General features: G+C 34.6%; 1 protein-coding gene across 1 annotated transcript in view; it reads right to left on the bottom strand.

Annotated features, from left to right (window-relative positions):
- Window positions 1-150: 150 nt before the first annotated feature.
- MFN1 (mitofusin 1) overlaps window positions 151-26770 on the bottom strand; it is a 33007-nt gene continuing 6387 nt past the window's right edge. Inside the window, exons 4-18 of the mRNA XM_061166627.1 lie at window positions 26117-26279; window positions 22858-22982; window positions 20429-20537; window positions 18760-18867; window positions 16105-16258; window positions 15922-15989; window positions 10577-10698; window positions 8808-8934; window positions 8538-8642; window positions 8137-8239; window positions 7759-7988; window positions 5834-5986; window positions 4738-4934; window positions 2601-2735; window positions 151-683 (exon numbers count right to left, since the gene is read on the bottom strand). Of these exons, the coding sequence (XP_061022610.1) occupies window positions 605-683; window positions 2601-2735; window positions 4738-4934; window positions 5834-5986; window positions 7759-7988; window positions 8137-8239; window positions 8538-8642; window positions 8808-8934; window positions 10577-10698; window positions 15922-15989; window positions 16105-16258; window positions 18760-18867; window positions 20429-20537; window positions 22858-22982; window positions 26117-26279 (1978 nt within the window). The 3' untranslated portion in view covers window positions 151-604. The remainder of the gene's footprint in view (window positions 684-2600; window positions 2736-4737; window positions 4935-5833; window positions 5987-7758; window positions 7989-8136; window positions 8240-8537; window positions 8643-8807; window positions 8935-10576; window positions 10699-15921; window positions 15990-16104; window positions 16259-18759; window positions 18868-20428; window positions 20538-22857; window positions 22983-26116; window positions 26280-26770) is intronic.

The raw sequence follows: 26770 nt of genomic DNA, 5'->3' as shown, positions 1-26770 counted from the left end.
TAATAACAAAACCTATACACTGCTTTACATCAGTTTCAATAGGAATAAAAGGGAGTAAAAACAGCATTATTAGTGGTTTACATACCTGTCAGGATGGCAAAAGTGATTGTAACCTGCATAAATAATACACTCAAGAACATTCCACACTCCTTTGTGGTTATAGCAATACAGTTTATAAAACAAAAATCTGATTATTCCCATTAAAGTCAGCATCAAAAATTAGTTTTGAGAAAGAAGATGAAAGGAGCATTCTCTAACTCCTGGATGCCAGGAAGCAGAGTTTTTCAGAATCAAAAACAAAGAGAGCCCTAATTAAGAGCAAGGCCCCACCCCTCAGGGGTCACAGAGTTGTTTCTTTTGCTTTAAACTAATTCATCATTTTCACATATCAAAGAATTTTTCTTTACCCAAAATTAAAGAGACACCATAACACTCTTCAGAAGTGCAAACACCCTAAGATAGATCAATACCAAGATCTACTCAAGGATTTGCTATTTAGGTATACTTAGTATAATTCATACTTAAAATCACTTCATAAAAACAACCATCCAAATCTTCCAAACTCCATTTTCTCCTTTGATGATCACCAAAGCAATCTCTATTGTTAAGATTCTTCACTGCTTGAATGTAGAAACCGCTTAGTAAAATTCTCCAGCTGGTTTTCAAGTTGAACAGCTTTATTTCTAATTTAAAAAAAACAATGAATAAACACCAATCTAATTATCATAAAGGTCAATGAGAAAAAAATGCATCCCATCCAAATCTCGCAAAAAAAAAAAAAATCACTAGTCAGCTGTTGCTACATTTATCTGAATTCAGATCCACTCTTAAAAGCATTTACTATATATGCTACTCTAACTTTGTAATAAACATAGACTCCACTGGCCAGGAAAGATATGCTGAGATAAAATCTTTAACAAGAATGAAAAGCCTACACATATATGTATACCTATGGCTGATTCATGTTGAGGTTTGACAGAAACCAACAAAATTCTGTAAACCAATTATCCTTCAATTAAACAAATTGAAAAATTGAAAAAAAAAAAAAGAATGAAAAGCTTAAGAGACAGTGGAGTCACACCACCTTACAAGGAAATTATATCCTAAGTCACATTAAGACAATTGTTCCTGAATTCCCTTTAAGTATAAAACATAGAATAAATGATTTTATGTATACATACAGTAGCTGGCAGATGTCAAAGGACCATAGTTGCCAAAAATATATATTTTTTTAATATTAAAAAATTGTATATAAAGAAACCGAATGCCCGTAAAAAGAGGGAAAGCAGGTCTGTGTCTCCATGCTCATCATGTGCCACAGTGCACACACACACTTAAATGAGTCTCTCTCTTTCCTTCTTGGTCTTGTGATGTATGGTGCTAAGTGGATATTGTCAAGGCCATATAATTTAAATGTGCATGTGAACTCCACTGTGTATTTCTTCAGGAAATGCTCCTGAGATATATAAATACCAATAATCTATCAGTTATTTATTTTTTTTAACTATAGCAAGATGAAAAAAATAAAAACCTACCTCAGTTAAAAATTTTTTTTTATTAGATACTGTTTCACCAAATTTGAAAGGCTGTATTTGGGATGATCTAACTTAAAATAGGAGCAATGGAACACATGAAATTCGCGTGGGTGGGGGGTGGTGTGTGTGTGTGTGAGAAAGGATGCTGGGGTCTAAGTCACAGGCAGTCACGTTTTCAGAAACTCTGGAACAGAAACTCAATGAGAATGTGACTAGTGATCAGACTGAAATAACCATGCATGGACAGACTGTGTGTGTGTGTGTCTGCCTGTCTGTAAGGATACTGGAGTCTAAGTCACAAGCAGTCATGTTTTCAGAGACTCTGAAACAGAAACGCAATGAGAATGTAACTGCTGATCAGACTGAGATACCATGGACAGATCCTTGTGTTCCAAAATTCAGGTCACAAGGACAGTCTCTCCAATTTGCAAACATTGCAAACTGTTTTCATACAGGCAGCTGTATGGAGCATGTGCCCTCGTAAGTAGTAGCAGAAATGAAATGATGCTTAGTGAGTCTTCCAGACTTGTAGTTGAGTGAGCTAATACATAGCAAATTAAGAACTGTCAACAAGTATAGACCTTGTGCTAATACTTCTGGTCTTGACTCCCCAAAGCAGAATTTATTTAGGGTCCAAAGAACCCATGGCCAATCATATTAAACCATAATTCCACTTTATATTAGGATATCTTGTTTACTTCTGCTGCTTCAAATTTAAGTATACCTAAGAGTCCCCACTGAGAAGAAAAATTATGAATTTTAGACATATAGGACTGAAAACTCATAATTTTAATAACAGAACTGCTCTAAAAAAGGACAAATATAGCTTAACACAGGGCTCTAAGTCTGGATCTAAAAAATCCCTTTAAATTCATATTTTTTTGCTGTTGAAATTAGTTTTCACTGAAATTATAAAACATATGGAATTAAATATGGAAAATTATAATTAAGCCAATGCAGAAAGCCAAAAATTTTAACATAAATTTGCTAGCAATTTTACATAATTGTATTTTGGTAATGAGACCAGTAAATGCTCATATTATTGAGAGGAAAAAGTTCAAATACCTTAAGAGCTTTGAATTGTTTTGTATTTTCTCCAATTGATCTATTTCTTTGGATAATCTAGCAATTTCTTCTTCTAGATGTTTTTGTGTAATATCAACTTGTTGGCACAGGCGAGCAAAGGTGGTTGCCATCTCCCTTAAAATAAAAAACAATTTTATCAGCAGTCACGAATGTCTTTTTAAAATGAATAAGCTTTAATCTAAAGCTTACATTAAAAAAGGATCACAAGATTAAAAAGTCCCTAAGACATAAGGTATCAAAGAACATTGCTAAGAATGGTGTGAGGGAGGGTAGAGTGTATGGTACTTGTAAGCTTAATATGACTGTGGGCTTGATTTCATCTGGCCTCAAGACAAATGCTCAACAGGTGATAACTACTCTGCCATTTTGTTGTGAATGTGAATAAGCTATAAAAAGGCAAAGGTTGGGTATATTTCTTCAGAAGCATAATAAGCCTTACTCTCATCCCCTACCTATAAGAATAAATTACTGGAAACAGGAAAGGAAATTTCATGAACTTCTGTGACTTAGTCAAAAATACTTTATAGCAACATTTAACTATATTTCTAGAGTTAAAGGGTGTATTTGTGTGCTAGTTAATATGTGAACTTTGGCAAATATTGTGTGTTTGCTATTGGGAGCATGCCTAGTAGGTGTGTACCACTGGACTTTGACTGACTTGTTTTTCTCTGCAACTATTCTCTTGCCCATCTTCATCTTTCCCATGGTCTTTTCCCTCTCCCATCTCTCCTCATCTGACCAAATACCAAGATTAGACAAATGAAGCATCTATTTTAACATTTCACTACATTAATATTTGGCTAGTATTATTTTAACTGGAATAATTATTTGAAGTTGCCTCTGTTAAAGTGTAAAGTCATGTAAGAAAGAACAGAAGTTATCTTTACCTTTTAATTTACCATAACTTCTAGCTATAGTTATTGTCACATGGTAGGTGATTAATAAATGTTTGATGATGATGAATGGAAAGCTTCATTCTGTTTTTATGAAATGTGAACCATGACTGATTTCTTTTGGAGGTCTACGTCATCCTCATTAATATAAATAAATCAAAATTAATACCATTAAATAAAATAGGAGCTCAATAAATATTTGGGAAATGAATGGACTAAATCAGTGGTCTCAATTCTGTGACCTTGTTGTTTCCATTCCTTACAGCTCTAAATAGGTTAGTACAGGCTCTGATCTTGTGTTTCAAACAGTTTAATCTTCTGGCAGTTTTTGTCTCCTGAGTCTAAACCACTTAACACACTATACCACTGCCAAGTTATCTGATCTAGAGCTTAACGTTAATGGTGCCACTCCCAAGATTCCTGATTATCCAAACCTGTCCTATTGTTAGGCTTACACTCCAATGGACCCCTCTTTTTTTTTCCCCCCCAATGGACCCCTCTTATGTACACATCTGCCACACTGAAATTGTCTCATGTTTCTGAACACATTCCTTTTTTCTCCAACTTCTTGCTTTTAGTTTGGGCTCTTTTCTCTGTCTCCCTCTTTCTATTCTGCACATTCAAATTTCACCAGGCTACCTCTCCTCCAGGAAACCTTTACTGATCCACTGTCCTTTACGCTTTAAGATTCTAGAGTCTCACATTATGAAGCTCTCATTACCTATCATTTTTCATCTTTTTTTTATAATTATGTACATGTTGCTTTTTCTACTAAATTGCAATTATCTTTAGCTCAGAAAACTTTCTAATTCAGCTGTCAGTAGCACCCTAATGCAGAATATTATGCATCGATTTGACTGGGGTCCTATGTATTTTTACTAAATTAACAATAAATATTTGAGTGTATGGTACTTGAGTGTTATACATAAAAGATACTCAGTGGACCCAGGTATTTATTATTATAATAAAATTCTCTTGAATTTTAAAAAAAATCATGCCTATAAATCTGGGCTGTAATAGTAAAAACAAATTACATTCACTACCATGCATTTATTTTGAGCCCACTGTTTGATTATTCTATTTTTTCCATTTTGGTGGCAATTATAAAATATGTCCATGTTGTGCTAATTCTTTGAGTTACACTCTCATTCGTGCATTTCTGCATGCATGTCATACTTCAGTAAAGCTTTAAAACAAAAATACAGATGAATCTTTCAACTTACTGTTGTACTTGATGGCTGCAGTTCGCGCTTGTGAAGCTAACGATCATTTGCAGTTTTTCAGTTGCATAATTCACAAATTGCTGTTTAAAGGCTCTCTCCTTGGCACGGGTGGTCCAAGTAAGTCTTTCATAAAGATACAAAGCTCCATACATACTTAATGAAACAGATATGAGTTTCCAACCTACAGTTTTCCAAATCTGTAAGATAAATTCACAGCTTACTTTGAGAAAGAAAGACACTACTAGGGAGACTGTACTAAAAGGCACTTTAGAAACTTCATTGGTTCCATACAGATCCTTGAGTTAGATCCATTTTTTAAAAATGTATCTTCCTACTCTATAAGAAAATATGAAATTACTGAAAATCAAGCTGAAAAAGGAACAGCACAGAAATAGGAGGCAAGAACTTTTATAACCTGCCAAGTATTTGCTAAGTTGATTTAATGTATCTCAAAAAGGAATGTTAATTTTTTTAGGTCAAAAGTTTAAAAAAACAAACTATATATAAAATAGATTTCCCTGGCAGTCAAGTGGTTAAGGTTCTGTACTTCCACTGCAGGGAGGTATGGGTTTGATCCCTGGTCAAGGAATTATGGGGACTCCCCAGGTGGTGCAGTGGTAAAAGAATCTGCCTGCCAATGCAGGAGACACATATTTGATCCCTGGGTCAGAAAGAACCCCTGGTGTAGAAAATGGCAACCATCCCAGTATTTTTGCCTGGAAAATTCCACAGATAGAGGAACCTTGTGGTTCTTCATGTGGTTGCAGAGGCAGACATGACTAGGTGCATACACATACACATAGAACTATGATCCCACATACCATGCAGTGAGGCCAAAAAAAAAAAAAGTAGCCAACAAGTACCTACTTATAGCACAGAGAACTATACTCAATATTTTATAATAACCTATAAAACAATCTGAAAAAAGCTATATATATATGTGTGTGTGTGTATGTGTGTAACAATCACTTTGAACCTGGAAACAGAAGTAAATATACCTTTCTTTTCCTGATCTAGCAGGTAGCTTTGCAAAAATTTCAATTTTAATTACACCAAAAAATACTGTTTCTAAAAAAAAAAAGGTACTGTTTCTTACCACTCCTCCAACAACAATGATGCCCATAGACGTTCTAGATGTGAGAGAGGCTAATGTTGTTATTAGGGTAACCATGAGTTCTTCCTGTGATGCATTATCTGGCGTTGCTGGGTTGGAAGGAGCAGTGGGAGTGGAAGCTAAAGATCTGGGGAGCTGATAAGGTTGAGGGGTAAAGAATTAAGTCAATTAAACAGCTATACATGGAATAGTCATTTACAAAACTCTATTATATTCTCTTTTAAAATTATAGCAGTAAAACTACAAAAATAATGACTCCAATTAAGGAGTTTACCATAAGTACACGAAGAAAATAAAAATGGTCTGAAACCATAAAGGACAGATTTTTATAATATACAATGAGGCTATCTATAACAATAGGCCCTCAAGTCTCAAGAGAAATTAAAACTGCATATAAAATTTTTTTCACACCAAAAACACAATCTTTTAAAAAAATATTGGGTTTCAAAATTAAAACCTTGAGAATTTCCTTGTGGTCCAGTAGTTAGGACTTCACACTTTCACTGCCAAGGGCTTGGGTTCAACCTCTGGTCAGGGAACTAAGATCCCACAAGCCATGTAGCCAAAAATAATAAATAAATAATGAAAGTAGAATAAAATCAAAATTAAAACCTTTACACTTTAAAACATACCATAAGAAAATTAAAAGGCAAGTTACAGACGAGAAAAACATAAATATTTTGAAATCATGTATCTGATAAAGACTTATATCTGGAATATATGTAAAGGACTCTTACAAGTCAGTAAGAAGCCAAATAACCTAATTTAAAAATGAGCAAAAAATTTGAATAGACATGTTACAAAATGAAATACAAGAATAAGCATATGAAACGATGTTCAAAATCATCAGTCATTAGGGAAACACAAATCGAAACTATCAATACAATGAGATACAGCTTTGTATCTGCCAAAAAAAAGCCTTGATTAGAACGTGGAGAAACAGAATGTTAATACGTTGCTGGTGGGAATGTAAAATGGTGCATCTGCTTTGGAAAACAGTTTGGCAGTTCCTCAGAAAGTTAAACATGGAGTTACCATATGGCCCAGCAATTTCATTCCTAAATACTCAAGAGAAATGAAAGCACATGCCCACATTAAAACAGTATATGGGTATTTATAACACCATTATTCATAATAGCCAAAAAAGTACAAGCAACTCAAATGTCCATCAATTGATGAATGGATAAATAAAATGTGTGACAGCCATGGCGGAATACTATTCGGCAATACAAAAGAAAAGCTGAATACTGATACATGCTACAACGTTCATATAGTATGATGACAAATCTTGAAAACATTATACTAAGTGAAAGTAGCCAGTCACATTTTGTATGATTCCACTGATGGGAAATGTCCAGGGAGAGCAAAAATAATAGCTAGAGAAACCTGACTAGCAGGAGGGCTGGCGGTGGAAATGAAGCCTGACTGCAAATGGGGCACAAGCATATCCTTGGGGGTGACAGAAATGTTCTAAAAGTGGATTGTGGCAATGGTTTTAAAACCCTGTAAGTTTCTTGAAAAATTACTGAGTTGATAAATTCAAAAAAGTTTTTTTAAATGATTAAGATTAGAAAATTTACAAAACAGAGTGTCAAAAGTGAATGCAGAGTAACCTACAACAGTATTGAATGAAAATTTGGGGATTGGCTTTCCCTTAAACATAGTAGTATACCTAATTCTGAAATGGATCTATATCATAAATATTACCTACAAATAAGCAAAGCTGACACAGCTAGTTCTACAGAGAAAATCACACAAATGAAATAAAAAGAGACTCTCAACGGGTAGAATCAGATACATACCTGTACAGTATAACAATAACCACCTAATAGAAAGCCTACTCAAATAGAAAATTTTTTAAAAAGCCTACCAAAAAAAAAAATATATATATATATATAGATAGATACCTGAAAGATAGGCTCTGATAATCCTAGAAGCACCCGCTGAGCATTTGTAGGGCCCAAGAAACGATGGACAAGAGAAGACCAGCCCAGAGAAAAACGAAATACAATATCCTCTTGAAAATCTGAACATAACTTGTGGCAATTTAGGTCATAGCTAAGATCAAATTTCTTGCAAGGAACCAGCGTATGCAGTTTATTCTGAATACCAGCTGGAAGTAATGGCTTCAAATTTTCTAGAAAGAACCAAATTATGATACTTTGGTTAACAACAGTAAATAATGTTTTACATTTTATAAGATATCTAAAAGGTATTATAATAAATCTTTTATCACTGAAAAAAAAAGAAAAAACTACATATGAACTTGCAGACATAAATATTACCAATAATTTCTTGCTGGGATTGAAGCATTGAAGCGTTGACTTCATTGGTGCACCGATCAGCCAAATTTCTTCCCATTCCATCTTCTATGTGCTTATTTAACTCCTGTTAACAATGGTAATAAGTGCCCACATTATTTTCTTCTCTAGAACATACACAGACTTTATAAAAATGCTAAAAAAGTAGTAAACACTAATACGATTTTATTCTTTATGAAGTGGATAATTTTCTTGTGTATTTTATAATTTACATTTATTATAAGAATGCACAGGACAGCTAACAGTTTAATCCTGTACTGATTGCCATGAAGACACTAAAACGGCCAAGTCACTGAAGCATGGACTAAGACTTGGTAAGACAAGTAAACTGTATCTGAATAACATTTAACTACAATTTAACTTACATTTTTATATACTTTCAATACACTTGGAGTAGGATGAAACTCAGAACAAAATTCATCAACCAAAACAGACAGTCGACAAATTTCATCTGTCATAGCACATGAAACCTGGAAATACAAAAAAAAATCAGAAAATTTAAACAAGATAACTGACTACTCAAAAAAATCAAATTGAAAAAACTTAATATTCTTTTAAAGTAACAGATGGATATTTTTAGCACTATCAAAAGTATTTTCATTCCCAGATATTATCACAAAGCTAACGTTACCCACCTTATTTGCAACCTCCTCTGTAACCTCCCTGATTTTTTTTTTAACATCCAGTGTTAAAAGGTTCATCTGGTTTCGGATAAAGTCCAGTCTATCAATTTGGTCTTCCCTCTCTTCTATTGAATAAACCCTATTATAGTATGAAGAGTAATTAATATTCAGGATACATTTAAGTCCTAAAGAAATTAAGGAGACACTCACTTATATATTGAACCATCTGTTAGTGTGATATAAGAAAAAAAAAAAAAAACCTTGTATTTCAACATCTAAGAGAGGTTCAAACAACATTTCACTCATAAAATGTTTTACAGATGACTAGATAGAAACTGCTATCTCTCTGCTCCTGTGGCACCTGAATCCCACAAAGGATTAATAAGGATTCTAAATCTCCACCCATTTCACAGATACAAATATTCAAAATAGAACTAACTCATTATTGAGTCTACTTAATAAAGCACCCTGAAAGCTCAATCCAGTCAGCTGCTAGTTTTTGTTAGTTTCCTTGGAATACAGTCACATGCATTCATGTACCTATTGGGTGTAATTGGCTGCTTTTGCTCTAAAACTGCAGAACTGAGAGCTGCAAAATAGACAGTATGGCCCACAAAGCCTAGAATATTTACTATCTGCTAAATTTGTTAACCCTTGGATGATATAGGAAAACAAAAGCCTGAGATTTTTTTTTTTTAATATCATCTTTAGCTAAAAGAGTTACAAACCATCCTCAATTCACATCTTTTTTTTTGTGCCAGGTTTATTTCAATGTTTATATTTTTATAAAAATTAAGGTCAATCCAGTGGACCAATACTTACTTTGGCTACCATAATATAGCAACTGAGCCCAACATACAGAAACACTGTGACAAGGCTAGCGATCAGACTCTGGGTTCTGACCCTTGTGTTTAATATGCTGCAAATTCTCTAATTTTATACACAATGCATCCTGCAAAATGCCAAAATTAGGCAACAGACCTAGACGTGAGTGGAGTTTTCTTCTCAGCAAGACCAAATACATTTAAAATTACCAATTTTACATCGCCTTGGATTTAATCTTAGATGCCTTATATCTTTCCACTGATTGGCTTAAGTTCACTTAAAGGTTCAGTTGAGGCTTAACATCATTATGCTTGTAACATCTAATAACATCTTGATCTTTGTTTCAAGTGTACTAAGTTTGTGAGAACTACCCTTTTCTTTGAATAGTGCTGGTTTTTGTATTTGTTTTCATTGTTACAAGGCAATAAATGGACTAAAATACTGTACTACAGTATGACATATGGAGTAATGCTTACCAAATTCACCTTCTGGCTGGCAGGTAGTACCACCTTGCTTGTTTACCAGCTGATATAAAACCACAACTAGCATAAAAGAGTGATTTCAAGGTTTCAACATACGAATAAATAAAAGATGAGTGATAAGTTGAATGTAAAAAAAAAGTCACCTGTTTTGAACTTCAAAAAATTCTGCTTGAAGAAATGGTTCTTTCACTGCTTTAAAGATATTTTCAAGTCACTCAACATTTAAAAATCACAACTCATACACCCGAATACTGAGACTGTATACTGAGAGTGTAAATAATGTGTTCAAGGTTGTAAAAAAAATAAATGCTTAACAGTTTCAAATATTCATTAAAAAACATGCAAGTAGGCATCAGCTAAACCTATCAGGCTGATGTTAGTGTGAAAGGTATTCAATAATAATAAAAATTTTAGATCAGTCTTTTTATATTGACACAAAAATAATTGTTATTTTGCAGTAAAATGAATTCATACCTTTTCTCTGCTGCTGCCACGTTTATTGAATCCATTATGTTTTTCACAGTTTCTAGTATCTGTTTAGCTCTGATAGTGTGCTGTTCAAACTTTGTTTTCACTGCTGACTGCGAGATACACTCCTGCGAGGGGCCCAAGCCATAACACATTACTGTAATTCCATCCAAACATTTTCAGGAATTTAAACACAAAAACTTGCTGTTCATATTAACCAAAACAGACACAAGGAAAGAAAATAAATGAAACATAAACACAACTTAAAGTTATAAAGGTTAAAAAAAGTCAAGGATTCAAAAGTAAAAAAGCTTGTTTTAACAGCAAGTTCATAGCTTTGTGTAATTTTACACAGTAATGTGCAATGGATCTTTGACTATACTATCTTCAAAAACAAATTAAAAAGGGTACTATTTTCAATGTTAAAAAAGATTTCCTATTAGAGTACTAATTTTACTTGGATCACCTTTAATCTATTTCTAGTTCATCTATCTTGATCTTTCTTTTTTTTTTTTGATCTTTCTCAAATTTGTAATTGATCACCTCATAAAGTTCTTAAGCCATGGAACCAGAATTCTACATTGAAAAAAGTTAGTTGAACGATGTCACCTAAAATTCATAAAAGAACTTCTACAGACTGAAGCCTGAACAAACGGAAAAATACTCTTTTAACACTACACAATGTAGTATTTTAAACTGTTTATAGAAAAATTTCTATTTTTCTAAGATAATCCCATTATGATCATGGGACAATATAGCGTGTGCATACAGGTCAGAATGATACATTATCTCACGTTTTACTTTCAAGTTAATTGCAGGTCTTAACTTACTAACAGTTGTACAAATCAGTGTTTCATGACCATTATTTTTTACACAGAGAATAATACATCAAAATGCATCACATATGATCATGGATGTTTCTTTCGTGAAATTGTTTCATTTCAGTATGTGTGCATACTGCTTGTTATTTAAAACATTAACTGTGATTCATCACTTAAATCTTTGCAAAACTATTAACCTAAAATTGGCCTTTCACTTTTACTTCATAGAAAGTCTAATTCTATACTGACATTAACATCTGAAAACAACTGCAAGCATCTATAGAGAAATGGTAGCTGGTCTTCCAACAATCAAGAAACACTCATCTGGGTCACAACATCAATACCCACAACAGATGTTCTGTAGGACACCATGTTTATTTTTTACAATAAATTTTTAAAAGGATATACCTTCCAACTCTCTAATATTTCCATGAATTTATTTTCTTGAGCTTAATATAAAACTGATACAAACTGTGATAATTACTTCCTAAAGTAATACTATTCTTTATCAAAATAAATAGCTTTCAAGTTTTAAAGGTAGTCAATACCCTAGCACTGTTACTCCTTACCTTGAAATCATTAGTATATATACTCAATTCATGTCCTATTTCTAATCTATGTTAAGCCTTCACATCTCTAAATGATTATTTTGTTCACTTCACTTTACAGAAAGTGAAAGTCACTCAGTCATGTCCAACTCTTTGCGACCCCATGAACTATACAGTCCATGGAATTCTCCAGGCCAGAATACTGGAGTGTATAGAAAACAAAACAGATTCATTTCTTTAGCTCCAGGGTACATGAGGATAATTCATTTAGCTAACAGTTTCCTTAACTCAGAGCCCACTACTTTTTTTCAAAGCATAGTCTCATTTTTGCTCATCATCAAGCTCATTTATAAGTTTCTTAATTATCATTAATCTTGAAAAGATTAGTGTTAGGAAGTTAAGAGTATTACTGTTTTGTACATGCCAGAGCAAAAACCACAAAAAACTATATAATATCAAACATTTAAAGAGTCAATTGCTTAATTTTTAATGACCAAAACAAAGCTTTGATTTTACTTTAAATAACTGTCTCATTAATTGCCAAATTAACCTTTACAAAACTATAATAAAAGAATAAAAGTTAAAAGTTAAAAGAATAAAAGTTAAAAGAAATTCTATGTTCCTCGATGAAGCAGATCTAGATATCAGCAATGAAGACCCCAAATTTGTAGATAACAGCACAGTATTAGAGCTAGACTAGACAAAAAGGAAAAATCTCCAACTTATTACAAGTTACTCCTTGATTCAAAAATATACAGTAGTGAATATGTAGAAAGAAGAAAACAGGCAATTTTTTTCTAATTAAAAAGTATGCCTCACTGATGTTCCCACTGATCAGAAAAATATCAAAAGTCAACTACAAAAGGAATACTGTATTCCAAACGAAGTATAGGGAATGCTAATTTAAATAAAGCTTCTTTACTGAACCATTTCTCAGAGTCCTGTATACACTAATATACTTATGAATCTCCATGGAGGTCATACATAGCCTGCAGTAGTATCCAGACTTATTTCATTAGGAACTCTGCTTTCATAAGGTGAAGTTTAAAATGCCACACCAGATATTTTAAATTTCATCTTATCAGAATATGCCAGAGGCTGCTTGAAAACTTATTAAAGATTTAGAAGCAAAACAATAATCACATTTCAATTAAGATTTTCTGACTTTCTACTAACATCTAAAGAAAACAGCTGACAACTAGTCATATGTAGTTACAAATTTGTACATATTAATATTTATGTGTAATTAAAACATAAAACAAATCTATCAAGTCCCCTTGATAAAAGATCCCAAATACCCAATAACATGCTATTTACCACTCCAAACGTGTTACTTGGAAATATTTTAAACTGAAAGATGAAGTGCAAGAAAGAACACCAAGATACAATATACCTTTCAGCTTCTTCTAAATCAAATGAATCTCAAGAGGTCTATGGTAAAGATCAGATTGTTTGATAAAATGATGAACTTGGTACAGTTTTTCTTTTCACAAAAATCATAAGACTACACACACACAAACAGAAGCCAATTCTGTAAACAGAAAATGGGCATTTAAGGCCACATGTCATCACAACACACACACACACACACACAAAATCAAGAAAAGTCATATGGGAAGGATCAAAATATCTGAATTTTAATAATTCCTGTATTAAATAGGAAATGCCAAAAACTATAATTAAAAATTAATCAACAATGAAATCTGGGTACTGAAAGCCATGGAAGACATCCAAAGCTACACTCACAGACAAATTCATTCCACTTTTATAATGAAAGCAAAAAGAAACTTTCTGTAAACATTAGTTGAACTGAATGACTAACAACCAAAAAATGCTATTTATAAACTGAAAAATTATCCATTTAATCTTTAGAGGATAAAGCAAAGCAATCAAATCATTGACAAATCTCAATTAAGATTAAAATATAGATATTTCTTATATACTTTATCTAATGATATATCTATATATAGGTATATAGACAGATAAAGAAAAGGAATACAAAAATTTTTAATAAATAATTTTATACTAAATTATAAATTCTCAGCAATGTATCAATTTATAAGAAATCATAAATTATCAAAATTAATTTTAAAGGTAGCAAATTTGAACTTTGGCAAAAAGTTGGAAAGAGCTGTCGATTTAATTACCAAAAAAAGGTTTGACCATCAAGACAAAATTGTTTGTCCATATGACTATTTCCTTAGGTAAATTCAAATCATTTTTAGCTAATTCTCATTTTATATCTATCACAGCTTTAAACAAAAATTTCAGACTCTAAAGCCTAACGTTCTCTCCAACTTCATGGAAAAGCTCTTGCTCATAAATAGTTTTTTCCAAACAAATTTTTAGATTCTCAAAAGAACTTTTAAAATAAAAAAGTGAAATACCAAGTTTCTTCTAAAAACCTTAGAAAGAATAGTTCCCAACTCTTTCTGATTATTGAAATCACTTGGGGAGCTTTAAAGATTTAGGAGATTCCTAGGTCCATCCTGGCCCTACTGGATTAAGTCTCTGGGACAGGTCAGGAGCCTGCAGGTCTCTAAAGTACCTCACGTGTTTCTCATCACCAGCCAGGTTTGGGAACCAGTGCTCTATAGCACATCTTTTATTCTTCTCATTCCCACCTCTTCAAGGAGATATTCTGGGAAAGCAAAAGCTGTACCAGGAACCAATATGAAAGAGGTATGAGTGTATAACTGAACAGTACATGATTTGGTAGGAGAAATCAATGATAAACACATACACACAAAGAAAGAAAAGCTCAATACGTAAGAAAAGATGAGGGAAACAACAAAAGATACTCTCCCCAATATTTTTCCCATGGATGAAATGATTGTTCCTGATAAGAGTGGGTAAAGGATTGAATCTCTTGTGCAAGAAAAGGGAAAGAATATAAACAACGACAACGATCTTTAAGTAACTGGGATATCATGTATCCCACAGTTTAACTTGACAGAACACCTATTGATATTCCAGGGACCTCTGAAGAATCAGAAACACCTTACCCAGAGAGCAGAGAGTAGGCTGTCTTAAAACATTTTGTCTTTGTCCACCTAGTGGTCTTTCTTTTTCTCACCAAATTAAAAGTAGGGGATAAAAAAATAAATAAATAAAAGTAGGGGACAGTGAGCAAATAATTAATTTTAAAAATTCTTCCAAGCACATTCAATATTTATGTCCTAAGTATTATAATAGTTACTACTTATAAGGAAGAATTACACACAGAAGTTTTTTCAGTTCTGAGTATTTGTGTTCATCTGGGGGTGAGGAGATATGTAATCTAATAAATACAACTAGATAGAGCTAAATGAGAGCCAAGAAGATTAACAGCTCAAGTATTTTTCAGTCAATCTAAGATGTTTTAAGGTCTCTGAATAAAACACCTATCCCAAAATATAACAGGATCTTCTCTCTCCACTGGCACACACACTAGATATTCCTGCATCTCAGCAGCTTAGATTCCCCTAAAGTATAGGACCTGTATCTTAATTATTTTTGCATCTGTTTGCTTTGTCATAAAACATGGAGAATTAACAGGTGGCAATACAATTGAGAGATGTAATTAACTTTTGTCAAATGGCATTAACTATGTTCTAGCAAAAGAAAAAAGATCTTCATTTTGCTCTATTACCCATTCCAACAGCAATTACATTTCTTTAATCTTGTCCTTAACTACTGAATATAGACTATTATATTCATCACACAATACAATATTAGAAAATAATGTCTCATTTAGATACAAATACATAAAAAAAAAGAATAAGAAGAAATTATAATCTTTAATTCTCTGTTCTTACAGATCATCCATTTTGCAGGGACCTTCTTTCTTCAAACTCTCCTTGCTTCACTTGTTCTGTCAGAAACTACACTAAATAACACCAAAGGTTATTAACAAAGATAGGTAATGAAAACAGAAGATGATGCTCACTTTCCAACCAAAGCTCCAGTTTTATATTAGTCAATACATTCACAAAATTCCTACCTCAAAGATTTGTTCAAAATTCTGAAACTCTTGTAATCTTGCCTGAAATCCTTCTGCAAGTGCCCCACCTGTAATATTTAGGTGAAGAGTTTAAAACCTAGTATATAACAAGATAAGACATTTGCATGCGATTTTTACAATCCACGTTTATACTTTAAAAGGAAATCTGTGATGAATACACACCGCCTTCTGGCATCCCCTGTGCCCTGTGCTTTCTAGCACTGAGAACTTCCTTTGCAGAAACAAAAAAGATACGATTGCGTGCTTCGAAGGGATCCACAACCCTGAGCTCCTCCACCAAGAAATGCAGGCATCTTTCCATGTGCTGTCTGCGCACCTAACAAAAAAAAGGGGGTATTAAAAGAGTTCTAATAACTAAACAAGTATGATTTACAGGTCTATACTAAACTCCATTTGTAGCGATATTAAGGATGGCATCACCAACACAACGGACATGGGTTTGAGTGGACTCCGGGAGTTGGTGATGGACAGGGAGGCCTGGTGTGCTGCGGTTCATGGGGTCGCAAAGAGTCGGACACGACTGAGCGATGAACTGAACTGATTACTATACTATGTAGTAACAGTTGCCTTATACTTCTTTTTAATAACTTTATTTTTTCAACTACTTTTTTTAAAATTGAAGTATAGCTGCTTTACATTGTTAGTTTTGCCTTATAATTAACAATAAATCCAAAAATTCTAATAAATGAAGTCTGATACTTGCTGATGAGAAATCTTCCTCTTAACTTAGTGATTCTTCCTTGAACATTTCATTTAAAATTCTGATGGCCCATCAAATACTACACAACCATTAAAAAATATATTGTAGACAAATACTAGTACTTATTGGCACAGGGAAAGGTTCTTAATTCTGTATTCAGGATATATGATGTGTATGCATATTTATGTAATTAATACGTGGCATGCAGGCAACACTCACTAAAATGGGTGGCAATTTAATTTCTTCCTTAGGATTTCATTTTCTAAATTTTCTACAACGAAGCTATTAAAATTAGAAAATAAGTGCTACAATAAATTTGCTATAATGAAGTTAGTTTTACTTTGAAATCAGAGCATAAACGATATATTTTTCTTCCAAAAAACACTGGGAATTAAAATTGGGGATAACATATTAGCTATGGATTAGAGCTCTGACATTAAGTTTAAGATTAGCACTTGGGTATCTAAATTAGGAATAAGGATTAAAAGTTAGTGAGGGTTTAGTACCAGCCTTTAACATTATGGCTATGATAAGAGATCTCCATGTTAAGACTTAATAAAATTAAACTAAAGAGGAATGGAGAAGAACAATCTGTGGGTGCTATCTTCTGATTCTGTGATTAAATGAGAGCTTGATTTGAAAAAGTATGATTACAAAATGAGTTAATAACAGGATATAAGGTTTCATATTAAGCAAAATTTCAATTTGGGGGGTCAGGGGAAGAATGAAAGCAAATAATCTAACATGTGAATAGTGATAGGACAGTATAAATTTTATTTTTTTAATGTATTTTCTAAAGTTTTTTTTTGTTTGTTTGTTTTTGACCAGGCCATGTGGCTTGTGGGATCTTAGTTCCCTAACCAAGGATTGAACCCATGTCCCCTGCAATGGAAGCATGAAGTCCTAACCATTGGACTGCCAAAGAATTCTCTATAAGTTTTCTTAAAAAAATAATAAATATCAAGCATATTAAATATTACTTGTAAAAAAAATATATTATTTGTACACTAAATGCCAGATTCTTCATCCTTTCTAAAAAGTCTCTAAAACCACCAGCATGAATAAAATGAAAGCAAAAAATACCAAGCACTGGCCATGACACAAATCATGTGGCACTCTCAATGTGGTGACGGAAATATAAACTTATATGAGCACTTCAAAAAACTCTTGGGCTGCATTTATTAAAATAGCATATTCTTTACCTATAATCCAGGAATTCTACTCCTCGACCTGCACCCATGGATTACTGATTCCTGCGTTACTGACACTGTGAGTCGGATAAATCTGGCTTGGGGGCAAGAGCTGTTCTGTGTTACAGGTCATTTAACAGCATCGCAAGCCCACCCCCACTAGACGCTAGTGGCACAGAACCCCTCACAGTGACAAGCGCTGTATATATGCAAGAGAAATATACACCAGTGAGCAACAAGAAGACACACACAGGAAGATGCCCAGCAGCACTGTTCACAATAGCTAAACGAAGCAAAGTACCCAAATGCCCATCATTATCAGAATGAAGAGACCGACTGTTATTCATAGGACGAAAGACTATATAGCAATGAGAACGTACTTCATCTATGCACGACAGAATGCACATGTCACAGATATAACACTGAACAAAGAAACCCGACACAGAAGTAGATACTATGTGGTTCCACTACACAAAGTTGAACAACCAGAAAAATTAATTTAAGCTATCAGAGATACAAGTGGTTATCCTTCAGGTGGAGGGTAGAAGCTAGAAATAGGCGATACTGGGGTGCTGGAATGTTCTCCTTCTTGACCTGAACCCTTACAAAGGTATTAAATTTGTAAAATTCACTGAGCTGGACACCAATGATTTGTACACTTTTCTGTTATGCTATACTTAAATAGAGAATTAAAAAGGATGTTTCAAGATCTAAAATAATTTGACAGTACTGTCATAATACAACTTTATTTCAAAGTAGCTTAATACTCTGTCCTTAGCACATGTCCACTTCAGGTTTTGTACAATTATACTCTTTTCTCAAGAGAATAGCTGCTTATGATGTTCTACTCTATGATGTGTATTGTTTTCTCAGATACCAATGTACATTACTATATTTCAAAACTTAAAGGAAATAAATGTAACTTACATCTTCCATATATTCTGGCTCTGATGCAGAGGCATCCCAACGGTTATTCAGGATAAAAATATTAGGCTTGGAAAGTCGCTCATTTACCTTGTGAAAAAACTGTTTTTCCTGAAAAACATCCAATACCCAACAGTATGTTCACTTTTAAAGCTACTTTATTTCTATATTTATAAGTGAAAACTGATTTGAATCTAAAAGTTGGAACCATTTAACAACAGTGAGAACACCCAAAACACCTACTGAGATAAAGGATCCCAAAGCACTCTGAACATTAAACTTCCAGAGATGACAAAATTAAAATATAAGAAAGCAAAAGTTAAGATTTTCCTGCTTCTCTCATGAGTCTTTATTGAAATTCAATTGAACAAATATTTATCTGTTTCTACTACATGCAGGACATAAGATACTACTAGATATGCTACCTCAAATCTTGAAGATTCAGGCTAAGTAAATTAACATAAGACACACGTATCATAGTAAACATAGGACTTCCCTTGTGACTCAGACGGTAAAGCGTCTGCCTACAACGCGGGAGACCAGGGTTCGATCCCTGGGTCAGGAAGATCCTCTGGAGAAGGAAATGGCAACCCACTCCAGTACTCTTGCCTAGAAAATCCCATGGTCAGAGGAGCATAGTAGGCCACAGTCCATGGGGTCGCAAAGAATCGGACACGACTAAGCGACTTCACTTCATCATAATAAACAATAAAACGTATGTGCCATAAATGCTATAAACATCCAACTGAAATTAAGAAATCATCTATAAAGGAAGAAGTGATGATAAAGATAGGTTTGATGGTACTGATAACGGTTTTTTGAAGGACAGAAAAATTGAGAGGGAAAAGAATTGTAAGCCAAGAATAACATAAACAAAGGTACCAAAGTCAAGATGTATATCAAAGTTTGCTTACCTGACACCTAAATAATGGAGTTACTCTAAAGCAGATTTTAAACTTTTACCTATTTTTTATACCATCAGGTTGTAAAGAGCTGTCAGTGCTGTCAGAGCAACACGGTTTATGACATAGATCAGGCCACATAAACACTATTAACACAGTGACAAAACAGGGGCTGTTGCTAACACCTAGGTTTTAACGGTGTTTGGCCATTTATATGGTTTTGAGGAATAATAAAGTTTAAAAATTACATTATAGCTTTGGATACTAGATATCAAAACTCTGGAAAGTTTATTTGAGGTATGTTTTTCTAGACATCCTGGATAAATAATCTGTGTTTAACAGCAGCTTAAGAGTGTACACAGGTAAGCGGATATCTAGGGCGTACACAGGTAAACCTTTGTGAGAAAGTTGACAAAACTCAAAATATGAAAAGCTTTGCCTGCCAGACAGGGAGGTGAGGTGGGAATGTTCTATCTTATTTAGAATACTTAAGTCAATAGCCTAACAATTCTGGTGTCTGTTCCTTTAGAAACTTGCAAATAACTACAGTAAATGTCAACAACACACCTTGAACTCAAATACTCACTACAAGCTAGAACCATCAAACCAAAATCAGTCTTTCTAGTCCCAAAGAAACACAAACCCCTTCATTCACCCCTGATATTACAGCTTCCTTCTAATATACGATTTGGATTTCCCTTACTTTTCATAATCAGAAAGGATATTACTTCATATTCTATCACTCAAACAAAAGAATGATTAGATCCTACCGTGTTCATTAGAGTTGATTCAGAATTTGCAACCAAGACGAAGACATCAGCATCCAGGCAAAACTTATCAATCCAAGTATCCAGCTCCGTAGTGACATCCGTGCCCGGACTAACGAGAATAAAGTAAGAATTATATTTTATATACATATATATGTGTACATATGTATTTTTTCTTTTGGCCATGTCGCACAGCATGTAGGATATGAAATCCCAGTTCCCTAATCAGGAATCGAGCTCACAACCCCCACACAGAAGCGCAGATTCTTAACCACTGGGCCTCCAAGAAGTCCCTATACATTCTTTAAAAAGAAAATTTAGATTACAGACAGATAATTTTTTTTAACTTTTAAGAATTAGTTGAAGTCTAAGGGATAGGATTTCTACCAGTTATCAGTCTGAAGCCTAGGAGATTTAAATTACTTTCTCACCTATAAGAGAGCAGTTGTGGAAAGTTGAGAACTGTGTTCTACATACTTCTCTTCTGCTGACAACTCCCAGAGCCTATCCAACTGACAACTAAACAAATGTTAAAAATGTTTATTTATTAAAGAGAGAAAACTTCATGATTTTTGACAAAACAAGTAGCATGATAAATATTTAAAATCTTTATGCTTTAATATACGATACTTGTTCTTTTTCTGACTTACTCTACTCTCTGTGTCAGACTCTCTAGGTCCATCTGCATCTCCACAAATGACCCTGTTTCCCTTTTATGGCTGAGTAATATTTCACTGTATATATATATATGTACCACTTCTACTTTATCCATTAATCTGCCATTAGATATTTAGGCTGTGTCCTTGTCCTGACTACTTTAAGTAGGGCTGCAATGAACACTGGGGTACATGTGTCCTTTTAAATTATGGTTTTCTCAGGGAGATTAAGACTGATGTGTGTGTGTGTGTGTGTGTGTGTGTATACACACACACACACACACACACTACCATGTGTTAAAATAGATAGCTAGTGGGAACCCTCAATGAAGCACAGGAAGTCCTGTTTGGTGCTCTGTGATGGGTGGGAGGGCATGGTGGGGTGGAGGGAGGTCTAGGAGGCCAGAGGGAGGGGACATATGCACATGTATAGTTGATTCACTTCACTGTACAGCAGAAACTAACACAGCATTATAAAGCAATTATATTCTAATAAAAAAAAAAACTTTATGCTTTGGGAGGCTGAAAATAAGCACTAGAAAAAAAAATGAGGCTAATACACAATTTATACTATAAAAAGTACAGTCCAACTGTATATACATTGGCTTGATGTATCCTGTGACCAGCTGGCAAGGTAAACAGGTTGGGGTCATGGATACAGTCTGGCCATGAAGTAAAAGAAAAATTAAAACTATTATATTTAAACTAAATATTTTTAGGTGATTTCTCTGGCAGTTCAATGGTTAGGGGGCGCAAGTTCAATCCCTGGTTGAGGCACTAAGATGCCATATGCCACATGGTATGGCCAAAAATTAATTATTTAAAAGATTAAAACATAAAAAAAATAAACTCAGTGTTTTTATTTCTCAAGTACCTTTTCTCTCATCCAAGCTATTTCTGTTGATTACTTGAAATACTGTTTCAATCAAAAGGGAAAGCCCTCATCAAATAAAAAAAAAAGTTTCCATAAAACACCGAAATTTTAACTTAAGAAAACAAAAGAGCATACCATAATTTTAAAAAAATCATTTAACTACTTTTTTTTTGTTAAGGAGTCTGCTAAAGGGACATGCATTACCATTTTATTAAGCACCAATGTAGTAGGATGATTTTTAAAGAACATATTAAATGCAGGTTAATCAGAAGAGCTGGGAATAAATTACAAAAGCATTTGATTAATTCTTGAACAACAAAAAGCTGTATGAACTGTCCAGCAGTTATTTTGGGAAACTAGGTCTCAAGAATGATTACTGATTAAAAACAATAACTGGCTAGAGCTATCTATCAAAGATATCTGGGTTTCCACGGATGTGGGTCCGATCCCTGGGTCAAGAAGATCCCCTAAAGAAGGAAATGGCAACCCACCACAGCATTCTTGCCTGGGAAATCCCATGGACAGAGGAACCTGGTGGGCTACAGTCCATGGGGTCAAGAGTCAGACACGACTCAGTGACCACAACAATAATCAACATATCTAGAATGAGACAGTGTCTAAGGCTCAGCCCATTATCCAAAGTACAAAGAGAGTCTAGTGAAAAAAGTGGTCAGTTCTTGAAATTTCCTGTACTAGAATCATACTGATAAATCAGCACTTTCATGTAACCATTAAGAAACAAAATAAAAAATAATACCTTAAATGTTCTGTTACAATCTAGCAAAGGAGAACAAAGCAGCAATTGAACATTTAAAATTTTTATGTACTGCATTCTACATACAAGCAGCATTTCTATTAAACAAAACTTTTACAATGAGAAAACATTTCATATGTAATTTTACCTGTCTACTAAAACCAGGTCATCTCTCAAGAGGGCACATTTTGCCTTTGGCCAAAACACATGCACAAGACACCCAGCTTTCAAGTCTTTGTCCATATGAAGGGCGTGGGCCAGCTGATTAACTGTCTAAAAAGGAAAGGAAAGAAAAAACAAAACTACTTGTAACAAAATTCAAGAAAAAATTTAAATATTAGGACTTGCTAAGTTTATTTTTGCAAAACATGTAGAAAAAGCAGAACTTTATGTAATTTGAAATAAAACCATCTGGGGCAATCTTGAAAAACCTGAGGTTTAAAATTACCAAGTAGGAAAAAAAGAAAATAACAGCTATGAAAACAGTTGGCTCATACCATCATGCAAAACAATGGGCTGGAAACATTCTAAATGCCCCAACAAATGGCATCCTATGCAACACCTGAACTTGATTATACTGTATGTATGAAAAAAAAATCTACAATATATTAAGGGGGAAAAAGCAAATCAGAAAATAGCATATAAAACCATTTTCTTTTAAAAATACAGAGAAACACCAATTTAACTCTATACCAAAGTATTTCCACTGATTTTGGAAGTGTGTGAGTTGTGGAGTTTCTTTTCTTTTTTTCTAATTGTATTTCCTGACTCTTCTAAAATGAATTTATTGCTTACTAATGGGGGGCAGGTAAAGGAATGTCGATAGGCCATATGCACACACGCGTGCTTTCAAGTTAGTGACAGCCCACGTGCTGGGCTGGAGGAAGCACAAGCTGGAATCAAGACTGCCGGGAGAAATATCAATAACCTCAGATATGCAGATGACACCACCCTTATGGCAGAGAGTGAAGAGGAACTAAAAAGCCTTGTGATGAAAGCGAAAGAGGAGAGTGAAAAAGTTGGCTTAAAACTCAACATTCACAAAACTAAGATCATGGCATCTGGTCCCATCACTTTACAGCAAATAGATGGGGAAACCGTGGAAACAGTGACAGACTTTATTTTTGGAAAAGTAAAGGAACTAAAGTCACTCAGTCATGTCCAACTCTGCAACCCCGTGGACTATAGTACCAGACTCCTCCGTCCATGGGATTTTCCAGGCAAGAATACTTGAGAGGGTGGCCATTTCCTTCTCCAGGAGATCTTTCTGACCCAGGGATTGAACCCGGGTCTCCCGCAGTGTGGGCAGACGCTTCACCATCTGAGCCACCGGGGAAGTCCACCAGGGGTGTTCCAAAATCACTGCAGATGGTGACTGCAGCCATGAAATTAAGACACTTGCTCCTTGGAAGGAAAGTTATGACCAACCTAGACAGCATATTAAAAAGCAGAGACATTACTTTGCCAACAAAGGTCTGCCTAGTCAAAGCTATGGTTTTTCCAGTAGTCATGTATGGATGTGAGAGTCGGACTATAAAGAAAACTGAGCGCCGAAGAATTGATGCTTTTGAACTGTGGTGTTGGAGAACACTCTTGAGGGTCCCTTGGACTGCAAGGAGATCCAACCAGTCCATCCTAAAGGAGATCAGTCCTGAATATTCTTTGGAAGGACTGATGCTAAAGCTGAAACTACAATACTTTGGCCACCTGATGCAAAGAATTGACTCATTTGAAAAGCCCCTAATGCTGGGAGAGATTGCAGGCAGGAGGAGAAGGGGACGACAGAGGATGAGATGGTTGGGTGGCATCACCGACTCAAAGGACATGAGTTTGAGTAAACTCCGGGAGTTGGCAATGGACAGGGAAGCCTGGTGTGCTGCAGTCCATGGGGTCACAAAGAGTCGGACACGGCTGAGCAATTGAACTCAACTGACTGATGTCCTCTCTTTCCGTTTAAGCTCCCTAAAGTATTTCTACTTCTCAAGATGACTTCTGATATACATTTGTTTATTATCTTTCATGTACATGTTAAATTAAACACACAATTAAGTTCAAAGGGCTTAAGACAAAATTAATAATCAAGGAAAGGGCATCAGAACACATACCTCTATGATTCTTTTGCAATTTACATGAAACTTAAAAACAGAAACATCTATTATCAAATGGCCACAGTAGTCCTGATCAGGGCTGAAGTGAATTTCCTCAGTGACAATGATAGGTAGTGGTTTTTTCGCTTGTTTTTATAAGCTTTTTGATAGAATTACAAACTTGTGACTCTTCTGTATGGCTTAAAAGTTTGAATATTTTCATAAATATCATCTCATTTATTGCTCATAAATAAATACTGAAGGGTATTAGAACGATTGAGTTACCTGCTCTGATCAAACAGCAAACTCACAGGAGGATGACTAGACCTATGAATTCACCTACAGTTTAGTCAAAACTAAAATGGCATGGATCTTCACATACTGAACTTCTGTATTTGTGGGAAAGCTCTTATGACTAAAGTGAATATAATGAGAAACAGTGCCTTTTCCACTTGCTTTCATACCAAAGCAAACAACTTGCATCCTAATTGTTTTTTCTTTTTGTTTGGCTGAAAAAACCTAGTGCCACTGAATTCCTTAAGAAATTTATACAAGGTAGGGAACTACTGGAGAAGGCAATGGCACCCCACTCCAGTTCTCTTGCCTGGAAAATCCCATGGACGGAGGAGCCTGGTAGGCTGCAGTCCATGGGGTCGCTAAGAGTCAGACACGACTGAGCGACTTCACTTTCACTTTTCACTTTCATGCACTGGAGAAGGCAATGGCAACCCACTCCAGTGTTCTTGCCTGGAAAATCCCATGGATGGGGGAGCCTGGTGGACTGCCGTCTATGGGGTCACACAGAGTCAGACACGACTGAAGCGACTTAGCTGCAGCAAGGAACTACCACTGGCCTTTATCTGATAAAGTATAGCATTTAGACATGAATTAGCTTACCAAATATTCCGAAGACAAGAACAGTTTCTAAAGGCACAGGTGTGGGTCAAAAACAGGTTCCAGAGCCCAATTTTTTAAACAAAGTTTTCTTTAGAAAGACAAGATTTATGACTAAACAGCAATGACACACTTCAGTAATGTTCTTTTCACTGGGAACAGTACTTTAAAATTTTTATAAACTTTTAATTCTAATTTATCTTCATTTGAAGTTAAGGACAGGTTTTATTCTTCCAAGAATTTAGCTCTGAAGCAAAAGTATCTGAGAAAATCCAAAATAATACTGATGGTTTTAAAAGTTATGAAGAGAAATACTAATGGTTCTTCCATCTCTAGCAATGCAGACATCTTGTCAGAAGCTTCTAAAAGAACAAGTTAAGGACATTATTTCAGGTGCATTATGCTACTAAAGGTCAAACAGTATACCTTCACACTCTTTTTTTCATCTGACCCTTCTGTCATGAGATAGGCTTTATCTCCATCAGTTCCTTCAACACTCAGGAAGCAGTTGGTTGTATGGCCAATCCCACTAGGGAGGACTTTATCCCACAACATGGCATTGATAACAGAGCTCTTCCCACTGCTTGTCCTGAAGAATGAATACACAAAATCATGACAAAACATAATGATAAAAATTTTGTTCTTTCACTGGGTCAAAGGCCAACTTTTTTTGAATGAAATTTTGTACAAAAATTTCACCAGATTCCATTGTTTATTAAAAAGTTGACAACTTGATTTACATAACTATTAGCACTACACATTTCAGAAAAACAAAATGGAGGAAAACAAATCCTACCTTTCCCATAAAGCTATCCTCCCTTACCCTTTTTATCTTTCTTGCTTTTTGATTCCCATAACAAGGTGTGGTCTAATATCCATTCTTAAATATTCTTAAATCTGGGCTGGACCTTCTTTACATGCAAAACTCATTCCTATTTCTTCTTCTCAAGTAGGACAACTGAGTCATCACTTCCCCAACAAGCCTCTTCCCTCCTACTCTGACTTCTACTCCACCCTAACCTGAGGTAGGGTCTCTTTCACGGACTTACTTCATACTAGACTCTGCACAAGCTCAAGTGG

The sequence above is a fragment of the Dama dama genome, chromosome 19, assembly GCF_033118175.1.
Source record: "Dama dama isolate Ldn47 chromosome 19, ASM3311817v1, whole genome shotgun sequence".
Lineage (NCBI taxonomy): Eukaryota > Metazoa > Chordata > Mammalia > Artiodactyla > Cervidae > Dama > Dama dama.
Note: the sequence above shows the minus strand (reverse complement) of the source record. Positions and strands in the feature narration are given on the sequence as shown.